The sequence below is a fragment of the Hylaeus anthracinus genome, unplaced genomic scaffold (genome assembly GCF_026225885.1).
Source record: "Hylaeus anthracinus isolate JK02 unplaced genomic scaffold, UHH_iyHylAnth1.0_haploid 11989, whole genome shotgun sequence".
NCBI lineage: Eukaryota > Metazoa > Arthropoda > Insecta > Hymenoptera > Colletidae > Hylaeus > Hylaeus anthracinus.
Window position 1 is genome coordinate 11,232,755 of NW_026534337.1, and position 16,869 is coordinate 11,249,623.

Genomic DNA, 16,869 nt, shown 5'->3' on the forward strand with positions numbered 1-16,869 from the left:
TTTCAACGAGGAATCTAACAGTGATCTTGGATTTGACCTTGGACCTCATTTTCGAGGTCATTCCAAGGTCAACTTGTTTTCTTTCAATGGGAACCCCTATTTTTGGGGTCTGGGTTTTCCTGGATTATAAGATTGTTAGGGGTTACGTTAACTCTAGATTTGAGTAGATATCCTAACGTAAAATTTTCCGCTCTTTTCGATTCCGGCATCAAAAATAGAGGTTCCCGTTAAAGGAAAACAAGTTGACCTTGAAAATGAGGTTCGAGGTCAAATCCAAAGTCACCATCGAATTTCTCGTTGAAAACGACTTAAAGTGCAACCTTTGTTTCTTCGTTTTATCGCTAGACTCGCGTGATTTCTAAGGGTTTCCATGCTTTTCCCCTCCCACTCTGTATAAGCGCCGGTGCCGTCCTGGAAAGGTTGGTAGCGCGAAACAAAAAATCCTTCCACTCGTGTTCTTTTCCTCGGTGAAAAATCCTTCCTCCTTTCTCCATCCATCAGCTTAACGTATCACTGGCACGTCATCTTTGGCCATTAGCCAAGTGACAGTGCATCCGTTGACAGGAAATTGAAACTATGCTTCACTCGCGATCGTTCGATATTACATACGCCAACAAGCTGTTAATCGGTGTCATTGCGCCGTCACGTACGCTTTAACGAGGGCAACGAATCACGGCTATCGAATCCGCACCCGTTGTAAGCGATGTGAAATATTTTTCAGGGGAGCACGCAGAATTTACGCGCGTACCGCGCCGTTGCACCTGCCTCGATTCGCCTGTGCGCCGTTCATAAATCTGCGCGGCCGGATGGTAAATAACGTTCCATTTAAATTCTAAGAGAACCTAATCGCGCGCACGCCCGGCGGTACGCAAACTTTCCACGGAAGAACCGAGCGTAGACGTCGCGAGGCAAATGCAACCGCGAAGCGATCTTAGAACTCATAGTAACGGCAGGGTCGTTTGTCTTGAACTGCTCGGGAGGATCGCCGCGAATACATCTTCGAGATTAACCCTTTGCACTCGAGGCATTTTTTTCTGATATCTACCAGCAACTCGAGGTGCTTTCTTAGCATTCTATTGCCACGAATGCTAAGGTTATATTGCCTTCGAAAATGAGATCTCTAATTTGTGATTTGAGAATCAGGTCACCTTTGCCTCAACGATAATAATTTTATTGGCACTTGGAGTTTCAAAGAAATCGAACCTAAAGAAAACCTGGTGGTGACTGAGAGTCGCCTCTCGAATGCAAAGGGTTAAATCTGTTCTTTTCAGACCGACAATGTACCAGAACCGAGCTAGCTCATGGCGACCCTGTTAAGGGAATCTGCAATCTAGCGGAGAGCCTCGGGGCAAAGCATGGACTTTTTCTCGGTTTCGACGAGCCCGTTCGATCGCTGCATTTACGGAACGCTGATTGAAATGTAATTGTGGACTGGGGGCGGTTAGTTGATTGGCTCCTTAGTAAATTAGGTATACAGTACTAGTTAGGGGTACGGGTCGTTTCTTGTTCATATGTTCAAGTAACGCGAGCTTCGTAAACAGAAACAAAGGTGTACGGTGCAACGTTAGGCAATAATAGCAGAAGTAACGATGTTGCCTGTTATAAAAACCTAATCCTTTAGAGTCTCAAGCAACAGAGGATCGTGCACTAATCTCCCTTTCAGTATGCAAGCCCTTCAGATCCATACAATGGAACATCTCAATCACTAAAATCGATCAAATAATTTCCAAGACAAGGAGTTATAAAGAGTCAACTAGGCTACCCTGTACATATTAGGAGGTTGCAGTGAAAGCCGCTGTTTATTTAGAACCCCAAATGTTACTGGATGAATCGATTTCAATAGGCAACCATCAGTAACGTTCATTTCTAATTCGAATACAGTTATGTAATAAATATATAAAGAAACGATCCACACATTTCAAATAAAAGAATTAGAAATATTAGAATTATATATAGAATTTCCAATTCTTCTGTAGGTAAAACAAAGAGCGCAAACGGTTTGCAACACTAATTTCAAATCGGTTGCGCCCGTGTGCGTTCGGCCTATAGAAACGATACACACATTTTTGCTCTTAGTAATAGAGGAGAGTGGAACAATGACGTCGACCGGTATTTTGTATATGTATCATATTTTTTAACCTAATATTAATGTTATTTTTTAACTTATATGTGTACCTATAGTGCGACCCGCTGTGTCGTCACGCGTCATCGAAGTGGCCCGTGAAACTATTTGAGTTGGCCAAGCCTGTAGTAGATGAACTTTGTCGCGCTGCAGTAGCAAAGAGACCAAACGTACCACGAATAATAGGTCCCTTAGCCTCGGTACACCCCCGTCCGTTAATTTCCATATTTATCGTTAAACGTTCCCCTCGATTAACCGTCGTGAAATTCACTTACCGAATACGTTGCGCCTCCTTTCCCCTGACGCGACTCAGAGCTGTGTACCCATCCATTCAGCGAACAAGCACACTCACCGAAACCACCCCTTTTTGCAGATCTGCCCAGCTTCACGAAGCCGATCGGTAATGTGACCGCAGCCATCGGCAAAGAAGCCGTTCTACCGTGCACGATCCGGAACCTGGGAAATTACAAGGTAAGGGATTTAAATGTTCCACTGGGAAAGAAGGGCGAAAGGGAGAGAGAGGAGCCGGGCGGCGGAACGTTAATTAGCCCGGCACGCGGGGTGTAAACGAGTTCACGGGTTCACGGTCCGATAAGGGAATTCGAGATTTCGGTAATCCCGTGAAAGTAAATGGGTCGCGCGGATCCTTGTGACAGATGTCACTGTCTCGCGTCTTTTTGCCGGGCTCCGCCCCTCGCTCCCTGTTTCACCCTTTAAATTCCCAAACCCCTCGAATCTCGGTCTCCCGAGTCCCTTCGATTCCCTTCCTCGAGACCAACTTTCTCAACAGTTTTCCGTCCAAAAGGCCATCGTATTCATTCACCAGGTGGAAATAAACCGAAACTTTCGTCTGTCTGGCGAGGACTCGTCGGACACGGGAAAGCTTCTCGGAAGTTCGCGACGGGAACACAATTCATTAAGCTTCTCCCCCCCCCCCCCTGTGACGGTTAACGAGATGAAATTGAACGGCATTCAGCCTCGAATGATTAACTCGTGTGGCGGACGAGTGTCGTCGCTTCTTCTTAGACGTTTGGTAGAAGACGCCTCAGGGCGAACGGCGAACTTCTGGGGCGGAAAGTTTCGATACTTGGGAATTTTTCCGAAGGCAACGAGTAGCCGATGTAAGAGGTTCGAGGATGAGTTAAGGGTGCATACTTTGGGGAATGTTTCTGCCAATTTTCATTACGAAGCGTCCATCTTTGTAGAAAATATAAATTCCGCAAGCTAAAGCTGATCTGTTTGTAACAATTACAAATAAAATAGGGTGCTACGAGGACACCCTGCACTTTCTATGTAAACAATATATTTTTACGAAACTCAGCGCGAATATTACCAAAAGTATGTACTTTCGATACGTGTACGATACATTTATTTCAGCCTTCCAGAATCGTCAGAAAAAATTCCCAAATTATCACCGTTCAACCAAAGATCAAAGACTTCTATGTTTTTAACCATCAAGAATCTTCTATGCTAAGCAAATTAGCCTATCCACGTTCGACATTCGCCCGATGCACCCGAAAGCTGGTTTTCAGACCTCTCGCGACACGTCAAATTCTGTTTTCAAAAGTCGGGGTTAGTTGTATTGAAACGGAGCCAAGTGGAAGGTCAGAGATACCCGTAACCAAGGACACTCGAAGACTCGGATGATCTGATACGGAAACTGTTCGCCTTTGGCAACCCGCGGCTAAATAACTAGCGGATCACCGGCGAAGCGCGAGACCTACCGAACTCCCCAACCACGAGCTGTTACTTCAAACGCGGAAAGAAAAATTTACTCGCGAAGAACTTTCCACGAGAATGTACATACTCTCGACCTGTCGATTCGAAAGAAAACAAACCAATTCGTACGCACTTCTAGTTGCGAAGCAATTTTCTTTCGTTTGGTGGGTATCATGGCGTCGAGGACGACTGCTCGACATTAGTACCGCTTTTTCTCGCGAAGAATAATCGGATTCTTGGATGCACGGGAAAGCGTAACTCGTTGGGGTAAAATAAAAAAAAAATAAAATAGGGAACCGCTCGAGCAAAGTTCCCGTGGAACTTCGACAGCGGCGGCCGGCGGTTTACGCTTTTTGCGCTGCAACAACGGCAAAAACCCTCGAGAAAATTTCAAAAGTTTATTTACCTCGGGGCGCGGCGCGATGCAAAGTCCGCCGACAAAAACCCACCGAAAACAGTTAAAACAGCGGTACAGCGATAGAATTAATAACCAACGTTACGCCGTTGGGCAACATCGCGAAAATATTGGCTCGATTTATACCGGGGAATCCGTAATCCTGTCGATTACGACCGAACGAGGCTTGCCGCGAACAAAAGGCAAGCATAGCGTTATGCAGGGCTCTCACGCGCAAAGATCATTGGCGTCAGGAGTACGCCGATTGAATGGCGTCAATACCAGTGGCGTCAGTTTGCGTTTCCATAGGCACCGATAACTTTCAGCTATGCTCGTTTCGATCATGAATTAACTCTTTCACTCGTGGAACACAGGAATAGATGATTATTTCCTCGATGCTTTCGTCAGTACGCCAATAATGGCGCCAATCGACACATTTTAAAAACAACTCGACATCAGCCAACGGTCTTCAGGCGTGAAAAGCCCGCTTCGCGCTTGGATATCTCTGAATAATAAATTCGCGGTGGAAGTTCCGATCTCGCTAGTCGCCCGGAGCCAACGCGGTCAAACAAACACGAAATAAGACAACGTCGAGCCGGCTCGTTGCTACCCGAGGCTGTCGGTCCCAAACTTTCGACCGTTTACCATCGACGGGAGGGAAAAATGCTGGCAAACACAGCGGGCCAAACCGAGCCTCGAAACACTAGCCCGATTCGTGAGCGGTAACCCCGCTAAAGCGATTTGTTCTCAACGGATGTCCAGGTATAACCTCGTTCAGAAGTACCGAGGGCACTTACGCGAAAACGAAGGAAATCTGCAGCAACATTATTTACATATTACATTATTACATTATTTTTGGAAGCTTGTTAGAGACATGCCATATGATGAGCATTGAGCCACGGTAACCATGTAACGCTCTCTCGTAAAACGGTCTAGAGGCTTTCGCTTATCGCCAGTTTATTTATTGAATGACAAACGACGCCTGATAACTGATTATTAATACAGGTACCACTAGTGGGGATTCTTTCTCTAACGAACCCTCTATTGACCAAGAAAGAGTATGGGAAAACCAGACCTCTCCATTTTTACATTTCCCCGAGGCAAGTACTTGGTGTCCACGTTTAAGCTCTATTCTTGAACAGTTGCAAAGAGTTGTGCTCTTGGGTCCAGTTGGTGCTGGATTTATTTTATTTCTGTTGAAGTCTATTGAAGACAACGATAAAAGATGCGACAGGACCAAGATGGACGCCTAGATTTTAAAAACTTTTGAAGAATTCAGTAAATAAAGGGTTATGAAGCCCCTGTCTGACCATTGTTCGTCTATTCTACTTGCGAGAACCTTTCCAAACATCAATGATGCCTTAGTTCCCTATCTGTCGACTTCGCTATCTTTTGCTATCTTATCTTAACTACAAGTTCAGCATTACGTCTTTCTAAATCTCCGCGCAAGTAGAAACAGCGAGCCATGGTCAGACGCGCTGGCCAAGTCCTACTCCGACGCACTCAACGCCATAAGGAAGACGTACGAGTCACGTTGGTACGTTCACGAGTGCAACAGAAGCCGGAGAAAGGATTCTACACAGCTCAAGGACCTGAACAAATATTATACGCTATAACGAAGACACCTTTTCGATAAAATAACTAGACTGCGGATCTTTATGCAAAATAAAATCTTCGCGAAAGTGCCTACAAAGATTGAACCTAAATAGAAAATTATTTTATTCTGCAAATATTATAACACGAACTTTACTTTCAATTTTTTTTATATTCTTGCATATTGTTTGCATTTCATAGTTTCTTGCACATTCAAATTTCCTATAACTGCATAAAGATCCGCAGTCTAGAAATTACGCTCATCGCTAACAAATTTTAGCATTGATCAACGGTGACCCGAGAGCCTCTCCTTGCGCCGCACAGTCCCAAAGGCCCCGAATCCTCGCCTGTTCTCCGACCATAAAAGAATCTGCATCTACATCCCTTGAAAATACCCGACACCCTAATACTTATGGACGAGGGTGTACGCGTATATCGAATCGGGCGTAGGCAAATCTCTGCCAGCGACGCGTACAAATGTTTGTATTCGCAGGATATTGAGCTCCCCGTCCTGGTGCGAGCGTTTTTTTTTTTTTTTTTTGGTTTCCGTGATTCAGGTCGCTCGCTGTTCGTGACGAACGTTCAAACAATCGACTAATTAGAAGTTAAAGTCGATTCGACGCATACTTTTGCATTCACCCGGCCACGATAACATGTATCGTCGCGAGCGCTACCCGACTGGAATGTTTTCCCGGATCCCGTCCGTCGCGAGGCTTTTGACGTACGATCGAGCGCGTTAAAACGCATTTACGGTCTTCGGTACGGTATTCCGCGACTGTTATTTTATATTATTTTTGCGCTTTTCCATCCGCGAACGGGAGCACACGAACGCGCGGACCACCGACGGGGAATAATATTCGATAACCGCAGATTTGTATTCACGCGAATCCATTCGACGAAACTACCGTTCTGGAACCGTGACCGCTACTACTCTTCGATGAAACGATCCCGTGCCATTCGGCCCTTAACCCGTTACGCGGCTACGATCACGATGCGATACCGAAATAGCCACGATACCATCCCCTTGGCTCGACTTATTTGCCCCCCACCCCAACACCCTCGTCCGTACGTTCACTCTCATTCACGCCCGCGACATCGACTTCTCCAATAAACACGATTGACTTTTAAGGGTGTATCGACGTTTGCGGTAGCGATCGTGTACTCGCCGAAGTCGGGATTAAAAAAAAAAAAGAACTCGTTGTACGCGTTCTTTATAAAAACGAACTAGACAAAGAGTTCTTGTATACGTTTTTATTTTTGTTTGTATAGGAGAATCGTGACAATACACTAGCTAGTAGAGAAATTGAAATATTCCATCATTTGTCCAAAATGAACGTTGTATGCATCAGCGAATACTAGGGGGGAAAAAACATGAAACGAAGTACATTGTAAAGCAATGCAAAATTTCGTTAGCTAGAATGCACCGAAACGGAACTCGGAATGCAAAAGATTTTCCACGATACTTCATTACTTTGCAGGGATTATCCCGAGTATTGCAAATCCCTCGTATATTGTGCGTATTATGTTATTCGTTTATCCCTAGGGCAAGGTTCTCAGTGTGCCTCCGCTTTTCATGTTTTTCGTGGGCCTTGGAGACTAAACCGGAAGGAATAAATAAAGAATTCTCATCGACAAGTATTTCGTTTCAGCGTTCGAAATCAAGAAGTACTTCGAGGCGGATCTCTCGAGGGATTAGGGATGGAAAAGTACTTCGACGTCGCGTCAAAACGTAACAGTTTTGGTAACGAGCGTCGAATCCGTCTTAGCCAATTTTTATTAAAGACTGCGTCGGTTTTCCTACGCGAAAGCTTCTTTTGTTTAGTTTCCGGTGCGTGGCAACCATCCAACGAATTGTTTCGTCGCGCTCGCGCACGAATAAAGCGCTCTTACAATGCACACTGGACGAGAATTCATTCGCGGGTGCCAGGAGTGACTGATTGATTACTACACCGCGAAAATGCTAACTACACGTTGGAAAATACTGGATAAAACGTGTCTTGAATGCCTCTGTTACTATTTCTGTCCCTGATTTTCAATCCTCAGAGAGAAAGGAATTAAACTCCAGGTCTAAATGGAATATTTGCCTCGTAAATATTTACCAGTGTGGCAATTTATACAACATCTAGCTTACTGTGCAGCACGTCGAGTGCACGTGGAATGCGGAAAACGTACACGCTGAAACAGCGAATCCAAGTTTCAAAACATCGATAAATAAATTAATGAATTCCTAAAATAAGGGGATGTTAAATCTCTGAGAGAACGATTTCGGTTGCAGAAAGTCGTTCGACTTCTCGTCTGTTTCCTCCATCTTATAGCTAACTGTCGATCGAATCTTTCGGAGAATGCATTCGTCTCGCGCGAGCACGTACACGTTTCCCCATTTGTCACGCACGCGCCAACAAGCGAGCTATCACTGCGCGAGACGATTCTTTTTCGCCTTGCTCCTTATTTTACATGGAACAGCTTATCCCGTTTGTCGCGATATAAACAGATAAACGCGCTGGATCGACGAGAAAAATCTTTCGCGGTTGCTTCCGTTTCGCACGACTCGGCAGTCCAGCGGGAGACCAACTTCCCATTTCGGCTCTCCCTGGCTCACGTTGCGAACTAAAAGTAAACGAAACGCGAGCTGTCGAACTCGAACCGTCACGTACCAAACACTTTGAAATTCAAGATTTTAACTTCAAGGCCATCTTTAACTTCTCATCGATTGCACAATTATCTAAAATGAGTAATATTGCGGATTTCCGAGTTTTCAAGTATTTTTAACTCGAAAAAATTGACTTTTGAGGCTTCTAAAAATCTACAGATTTCACGACGAGCGTAAGAATCAGGTGATTGAAAATCAATAGAAGAAAGGGACATGCGAAATCATTTTTGCGATTTATTTTATTCTAACGTTATCATTATCGAGCGTAACGTCAGCGTGACATTTTTCAGATATGCACTCATACTATTTGTAAATGATTTTCAATCGTAAAAAATGCGCTTGCCTTTTGTTTCTAAATTGGTAAGCTTGTTAATACTTCGATCATTCTCTGCTTTATTAGTTCGAAAGGTAACCCGCGTTAGAGTTCGGAGTGAATCTGTACGAAATTTTAATTTTTGTTAAACTTTTGAAGTGGATTCTGTTAGCTGAGTTTATCCGTGTGTTGAATTGCTTCGTGTTCCCGAAGTTGACCCCATACATATTTGAAAGGATTTTGATTAAGATAGAGTTCCAAGAAAAAGAAGATTAAGGTGTGGTTACGGGGGATAAGTACCAGAGAAATATTACCAAAGGCTAGAGAGTGGAAGGCAAAAGAAGAAGGAGGAAGAGCGAAATAAAGTTGAACATCTTGTGAAGTTTAAGGAGTACATGAGAGGCTACGACAACTTTTACGAGGAGATATTCAACTGGTTCGCTGCCATGCTCGCGACTCTTATACCGAGAAAGTTTAATTAAGCAAGAGATAGTTACTGAAAATTAACGTTATTTTCATCGCGTCTATTCGAATAAGGTGTTGTTTCATCTTTAGCGTAACGTGGAAATCTTCTATCGAAAGCGTACATTTTGCACAGATTTTCGGAACCATAATTCGTTGAAAAGTGGTGCTTAATATTTCTTTCGAGCGTGGTGAAACATCACTCTGAAACTACTTTCATTTCTTTCTTAAAGGATTTACTGCGTTAAATTATTCAAAAGAGTTACACGATCGTGTTTTTTCAGTTAACATTTTTCCTCTTTCGTCCCTAAACGCTTTGATCTCCGTGCATCGTTTCCAAAGCCAATCTCGGCAACAAAAGTCCACGAAATACACGCATCCCGACGCACTCGCCTCTGAGGAATTTAATTGGCTGGGGACGCAAGTTGCCGCCGAACACCGCGGTGGCCGTTGATCAAAACTTCACACGTCGCATTTTCACTGGTAAACGCTTCCTGCGCCTCGCGGAACGCCTTTGACCCATTGTTGTGCTAACACGCGCGAATTTAAGGCGTCTCTATTTTCTGCAACGCGTTACCGTTCCACTCCAGCTCCCGCTTCCTCCTTTGAAATCGCAGTTAACCGTCGCTCAATGTACAGCCTGTTCGGTGAGAGCGCAATGACGCAATATTTTTAAAGATGTTTCAATTCAACAGCGTTACTGAGAAATATTAGCCATTTTGAGACGAGCGCAGGACGCTAAAATGTTAGAGGATGTTTTCTGAATGTTACGTTGCTATCTAAAGGGTTCGAAGATAATTGGAGCAACGTCGTATTATATTAGGGGGACCGAGAAGTAATCAAAATTTTATCAACATTTATTTATTAATTTTCTAACACTTCCTTCGATTTTTCGTTGAAAAACTTTTCCAGTCCGAAGACATTTCGATTACTCTTCGGTTCCACTAACAGAATCAATTTTTTGGGGTTTGAATTCCTATCGAACAAGCGTACTTGTGAAAATTCTGTTATCCAATGAAGCGTTATAAACACATCGGAAGTGAATGTTTGCGGCTCTTTCAATATTCGCGATTTGAACGCTTTATGCATATTTATATCCACTTTCGATGCCAACGAGAGCGATGAACGCTAACTCAATTGTAAACGTTTGATCAATCATGAAATTCAAGCTTCGAGGGCAACGAATTGTAACACTGAGAGCACTAATTCGATAAATTCAAAAAATAAAACACCCTGTTTTCGTGTTACAAGTGGAAAAGTTAATGAAAAGCATGACCAGACGTTGCCAAGGTATAATTGCTATTAATATTAATGGGGAAGAGATCGAACTCATTGTAAAACAAGTGTAAATTAGTCTTGTAACTATCCTCGTAAGCCGTATATAATTTTTTTGTTCAAGAATATCGCGTTCACGCTCTTATTGAACGGACTGTATAACGCGCGAGCTGCGCCTCGGAATATTCGGAAAAAGAATCGCGCGAGAACGCCTCAAGTTGCAAACAGAAAAGCACGATAACGCCGACCCAACAAGCCCTTTAAGCGCTACGGACCAACGATCCCGACTCGGGATATTTAAAACCAATGGAAACCACTTGCGACGGCATCTCTTCCGCGGGTGCGAAAATTCGATGTTGCCGAGCAAAAGGAGAGAATTGAAATCCCACCACGGTGGATTTATTTATTTAATCCCCAGTTCGGGTACGTCAATTTTCGAGGCATCCAATGTGGGACAAAATAGGAATACTTTATCGCCGGAATGGCGAGGAGACTGTCGCGTTTTGGAATGGTAATTTCAAGTTCGTTAGAGATTCGATGATCTGAAATCTCTGGAGTTTATTGATGGTATGTACAGGGTGTCCTAGAATTAATGTAAGAATCGGAAATGGGGGGTGGCCGAGACGATTCTGAACCACAATTTCATTTGCAAAAATGTCGCATGGTGTTTCGTTTTTGAATTATTAAGGAAAAATTATCGACCAATCTTAAACCAGTCTTAAATATAACGTCATCAACAGGGGATGATTCTTTGCTTGAAAACGAATCGAAAATGAAGAATGATATTGTTTCATAGGAAGCTTCGTTTTCGTAAAAATAAATCGAAATGTTTGACTAACCATGTCTGACCACGACTGGCCTGTTCTACTAATTCTGGCATTGTGTAATGTACCATACCTCTTGTGTGCAAACTGCAATTTTTTAAATGATTACAACTAATCGAATTGGCATTAACATAACAGAAGCAACATAAATTATCAACATAAGTAGAAATGGCGAGTAATGGTCAGACACGTTGGTCAAGTCGTACACGTGCTCCAAGGAGCACTTACCAATGATGGTAAGTTTGCCATGCCTCTAGTCTCAGCCTACTCTGCTAAATGTATGTCGGCCCTTTCTTGACCCTCTCGCGATTTCTGAGAGGCTCTGCACGCGTCGATTTATTTTATTTAACCCGCAAACGTCCCGTCAATGTTCCCAGGAGAAGATTGATCGTCATTGGAATCGTCATTCCGTGTTTCGGCACGGAAATTGAACCGGCGTTAAAACGAATCGTCGACGAACGATCCCGTCGTGACGGGTGTCATTAAAAGCCCTCTTTTAAAGCGGACTCGCCGTTTTATTCGAGCTAGCTGACGAAGCGGCCCCGCTTCACGTGCTAATTTATTTTCCGCGCATTGCCCGCGTCGCGACGCTTCCTAGATACACCACGATGATCGAACGACCGTTTCGTACGTTTCCTAGAAAACATCAGTCGTTAACTCGAAAGATGAATTACCGCCGGAGAGGTACGTTACCAATCTTTCCACGCGAAAGGAACAACGTGACGAGAACTTTTTCCTGGTCGCCAGGGGAGCCCGTCGGTTATTTTTCGACTTCCATTTCGCGACGATGAAACCCATTAAAAATGTTCGTGTTTTTGTCGAAATTGTTTCGACGTGGAATATTGTTAATCTCGCGCGGCCGAAATCGGCACGCGTTTGGATTATGAGTTCGTGAAAATTGTGGAGCCGGTCAAGCTACAATTTTCACCAGTAATTTTGTCAAGTCCTATTTCGAACAAAATTCACTACCCTTTATAACGTTTCCCTTTCGTCAATTCAGCCCTATTTCGAATAATATCCACTACCATCTACAACACTTCCCTTCGCATATTTTCAATCGATTCCCGCGGTGAAAAATATTTTTCCACGTACGTCTTTGTCTACCTCAGTATCGGTTATTTTTCCACTGCCATTCCGCGACGAACCTCCTATACCTCGCCAGACTCCGTCGTTGTTTCGCATTCAATTTTTTCTTTTTACGAGATTATTATGCATAATCTCGTAAACATGTATACCGTCGGAGGGTGGGTTCGAGCGGCTGTAAATAAGAGGGTAAAAACGATTCGGATTACAATCGCGGGGGAACGATCGCCTTCGATCTTCATTTTTGCATACCCCTTCTCTTTTTCCGTATTTTCTCTTGGTTTGCTAGCGTCGGATTTGTCTCTCTGGCCGTGTCTGTCCCGATCCGGTATCCCTGCGAAAAAATCGGACCAAACAGGATCCACCAAACGTGTCTCGACGCGAGCGTGTCCAATTTTATATCGATTCCGAATGAATCCTGTATCCGTGGTTATCGGGTTACAATCTTTCGCGCACATCAAACGTTTCCTCGTTTATATTTCACGCTAGACGCTCGCGAGATATTTGCCCGGCTGATACAAAGAACTGCTTCGAAGCCCCCGAATGAAGCCGCAGGACGGGGAGACTCCATCCAAACATGTCCGATGGAGTTTCGCAAGCCATAAATCTTGTACTTTCGCCTGGACGTCTTTTTCGTCGAGGTTTGGAGTGCCAGAGAATCGCTTTGAAGTCGCCCATCCCGATTCCCTCGCTGCCGGTGCAAATGACTGCGTTCGACGATCGGTATCTTCGCGACATAGCCTCGCTCTTCAGAGGGAAAACGTCCCCGCCTCCCTTCCGTTCGCCTTTTTTTTTTTACAGCTTGATCCGGCTTTGAGGAAGCCGGAATAAAGAGAGAACGAAAGGCTCGGGCGTTGCGTCTTGCCGATTTCCCTCGTTCTACATCGCTGGAAAAGGCGTCGCGTACACTGAAAGCTCCCGGGACTCGTCGAAACTCCTTCCACTTCCTTCAGACAGCGGGAGGGCCAGGGGTGGTTTGGAAAAATCGGTCGGGACGATTACAGGAGCGATAAGAAGACACGTGAAGGGGACCGGCGAGGGAAATAGGACGACCAGTCGAATCAACTTTTCTCGGTTTCAGCCATTGCGGTTCAAGAATTTTCGCGTGCGACACGAAATGGCAATATCGAGCATTTACGACGCGAAGTGGGCGGATCGGGCGTGTAGGTCTGCATGACAGGACCAATAATCCTGGTTAAAGGGTGTAATGGTGATCGATGTAAGAAGATTTAGATCTTCGAGGTTTCTCCTCGAATATTATACTAGTAGCTTTTTATTATTATGTTTCGATCATGGATAGTTTTTATATTGGACTTCATGAATCACTAGCTCCATCCCACGGTTTTTACCTCTTTAGGGGTTGAATTTCGAAATATTCTTTCTTATTTCTTGTGCACATCATAAAGGAAACCTCTGTGCAAAATTTCAGCATTCTAGGTTCGAGGGTTTAGCCTGGACGATGATTGTAATCAGTCAGGGCTTCATACTTATATATTTATATATAGATGATTCTGCGAGGAAAAAATGAATCGAAAATGAGCTACAGAGTTTCTTAATTTTTGCTTTCAATTTTGAGAAAATTGGTCTTGGATCTCCTTGGAGCACGTGTACGATTTGACCCGCGTGTCTGACCATTACTCACCATTTCTACTTATGTTGCTAATTTATGTTGCTTCTGTTATGTTAATGTCCATTTCGATTAGTTGTAATCGTTTAAAAAATTTCAGTTCGCATAAAAGACGTACGGTACATTAGGCAATGCCGGAATTAGTAGAACTGGCCAGTCCTGGTCAGACATGGTTAGCCAAATCTTTCGATTTATTTTTACGAAAACGAAGCTTCATAGGTATAATATTGAAAGGCATAATAGACACCGACTTTGTTCTTTTAATCTAAATACCTACAGAATAGCTCTAGATCAGAAACTAAGGCGAACTACGGAGAATTTGATATGAAACGAGTCACATGAGTATAAATGTCCCCAGCTCCATGGAACTTGGTAATTTTTAACGTGTTCCGAGGAAAGTCCACGACTGCGAAGAAATTGTTTTATTCCATTAATTTCTTATCCCTTCCGAATAAAGAGACCCGATGAACATCCTTCCCTCGGTTCACCTATCCAACGGCAGGTCACGACCGTGGAGAAAAATCAGACCGAGGTGAATTCGACGGTTCATTCAATCGCGGATTCTCGAAAGACGAGTGGAAAGATGCTGGAAGTTTAATTGTCGTCGGTGCTCGACTCGCCGTCATTTTATACGGTTCGAGCTCTTACGTTATGAAAGAAACGCGAGGACGATCAACTCGGGGTTCCGTTTCATTCGCGGATAATACAGAACTTTCACTTGGATAATTCCGTCTCGGTGGACAATTCCAAGTCGAAGTACATTTTTCTTCGCGCGCTCGTTTCTTTTCTTGTAAAACCATCGCACTTTCGGTCGCGCTCGCTTTAATTACCTCGCCGTCGCGGCCTTTGACGGAGCCACGGGCCAGGATTCGCGTTTACTCGATTCTTTCGTGGAAACTTTCTCGTTCTGCGAGACGCGAGAAAGAGACTCGTTTCAGAGTTTAATGGGAGCCGTGAACTTGACGGTAGTCGCAACTCTAATGATTTTTCTCGCAGAGGTAACCTGTATTATTGCTATTCTCCTTGAGAACAATTAAATTTGTCGCTCTATCGGATCTGTTTATTTAAATACATGTGATTGAAACAAATGAAACGAACTGGCCAAAATTTGTAAATAAAAGCTCTCAAATTGGATGGAGGTCAAGACAAATTCAATTCAACGTGGAAGGACAGAGATTTTTTAATATAAAATACTCAAAGTGCTAGAAATTACCTATATTCAACACCTATGTATTTTTTAAACCAACAATGTATTTCTACACTGACATGCAAATTAATATTTTCCAGTTTCGAAACGAAAGCCAATTTAAATATTAATAACCCCTGGAAGGATTTCTTCGGAAAGCTTTTCTTCTCCACTTAAAATGACACTATCAAAATTAGATCTATAATCTTGATGAATTCATTCCGCGGGGATTTTAATTTCGTCGCAAACGAGACAGCGTCGTTCCTTAACAGAGTCCGACGGAAACCCATCAGATTTATCTATCCCGGTAAATAAAGAAGACGCGATTCTACAACCATTAGGGACGAGGATTTCTCTATTTTGAAATTCGTTATCCCGGGATCCTGCGAGCATAGCGAGACCGATAATCGATGTGTAGAGCGCTCTTCCAGGAACCATTATCGAAGATTCTGTGTATAAGACCCATTCAATCAGCCACGAGGGAGCGCAGTTCAATCTACCATCACGGCACTGTCCATCGTGTTCCGATGCGTTATTGCATTACGTCGACCTCCGACATCTTCGTGTCGAGTATGACAGAAATACATCCGATCACATCCTGGGTTCTTGCAATCGCAACGAGTCCTACAGCTATTGTACATTTAAAAATCATGTACGATGCCGGGGATGGTACGTTAAGGTCGAATATAATTGGTAAACTTTCAATCTTCAAACAACTAACCTCGTGTTTGCTATACAAAGTTTCACCTAGGTTTTCGACTCTGTTAATTTCGATATTTCGTACAAACATCCCCACGCATTCCACAGCTATCACTCGAACCCTCGTATCGTCACCTTCAATTACGACGAACTGTTTCATTGGATCCAGAAGAACCTAAAGACGAGAGCGCGATGTTAAACGACGAGCGTCTTCGCGATCGAGTTGCTCGCGGTGGCGTTATCATTCATCCCGAAGAAGGTCGGATCAAAGAGCGATCGGGCTCGTCTCCTGTTCATCCGAGTGTTTCGCGTGGATTCACTTACGCCTTTCAATCCAGCGGCGTTCCGTCGCTGATTAACGCCCAGAGTCTCGTCGTCGACGGCACGACTTTGGCAACTCTGTTCCACCCCCGTCCTCTTCCCCGTCAGCCAGCCTATTCCTCGAGCAACCCATCAAGCATCGATGAACCGAAGTATTTTCGGGGGTATGGAGTCGCTGGCAGGCTGGTCGAGGGTGTGGGAACTAGAATAGAGAGAAGTACAGGGGGTTGATGTTGAGAGAGCGCCGTGGGGGTGAACCAGAAGCAGCAGCAGCAGCAGGATGCCGAGGAGGAGGACGAGGGAGAAGAGACGGCTGGTGTGAGTTGGCCGGAGTGGTGTTTCCCCGGGGTAAGCATGAGCATATACTTGCCCGGGGCTTATTCAGACAAATCGGTGATTGCTGCGGAAGCGAGCGAAAGGGTAGCTCGCCACACCACCACCGCCGCCAATGCCAGCACCATCGCCGCCGACGGATCCGCAACGGCACCGCGTCGGAGAGACGAAGACAGGGGGCGGCTTCAGCCTGAAATCCGCGACGGAGGCGAAAAGAGGACGAGAAAGATGGACGGATATAGATAGACGAGGGGGTGAAGAGCGAACG

The 16,869-nt window shown here is 44.3% G+C and overlaps 1 protein-coding gene across 1 annotated transcript in view; it reads left to right on the top strand.

Annotated features, from left to right (window-relative positions):
- Positions 1-16,869, top strand: part of LOC128887781 (lachesin-like) — a 71,140-nt gene that overhangs the window by 37,954 nt on the left and 16,317 nt on the right. Inside the window, exon 3 of the mRNA XM_054144100.1 lies at positions 2,496-2,593. Within this exon, the coding sequence (XP_054000075.1) occupies positions 2,496-2,593 (98 nt within the window). The remainder of the gene's footprint in view (positions 1-2,495; positions 2,594-16,869) is intronic.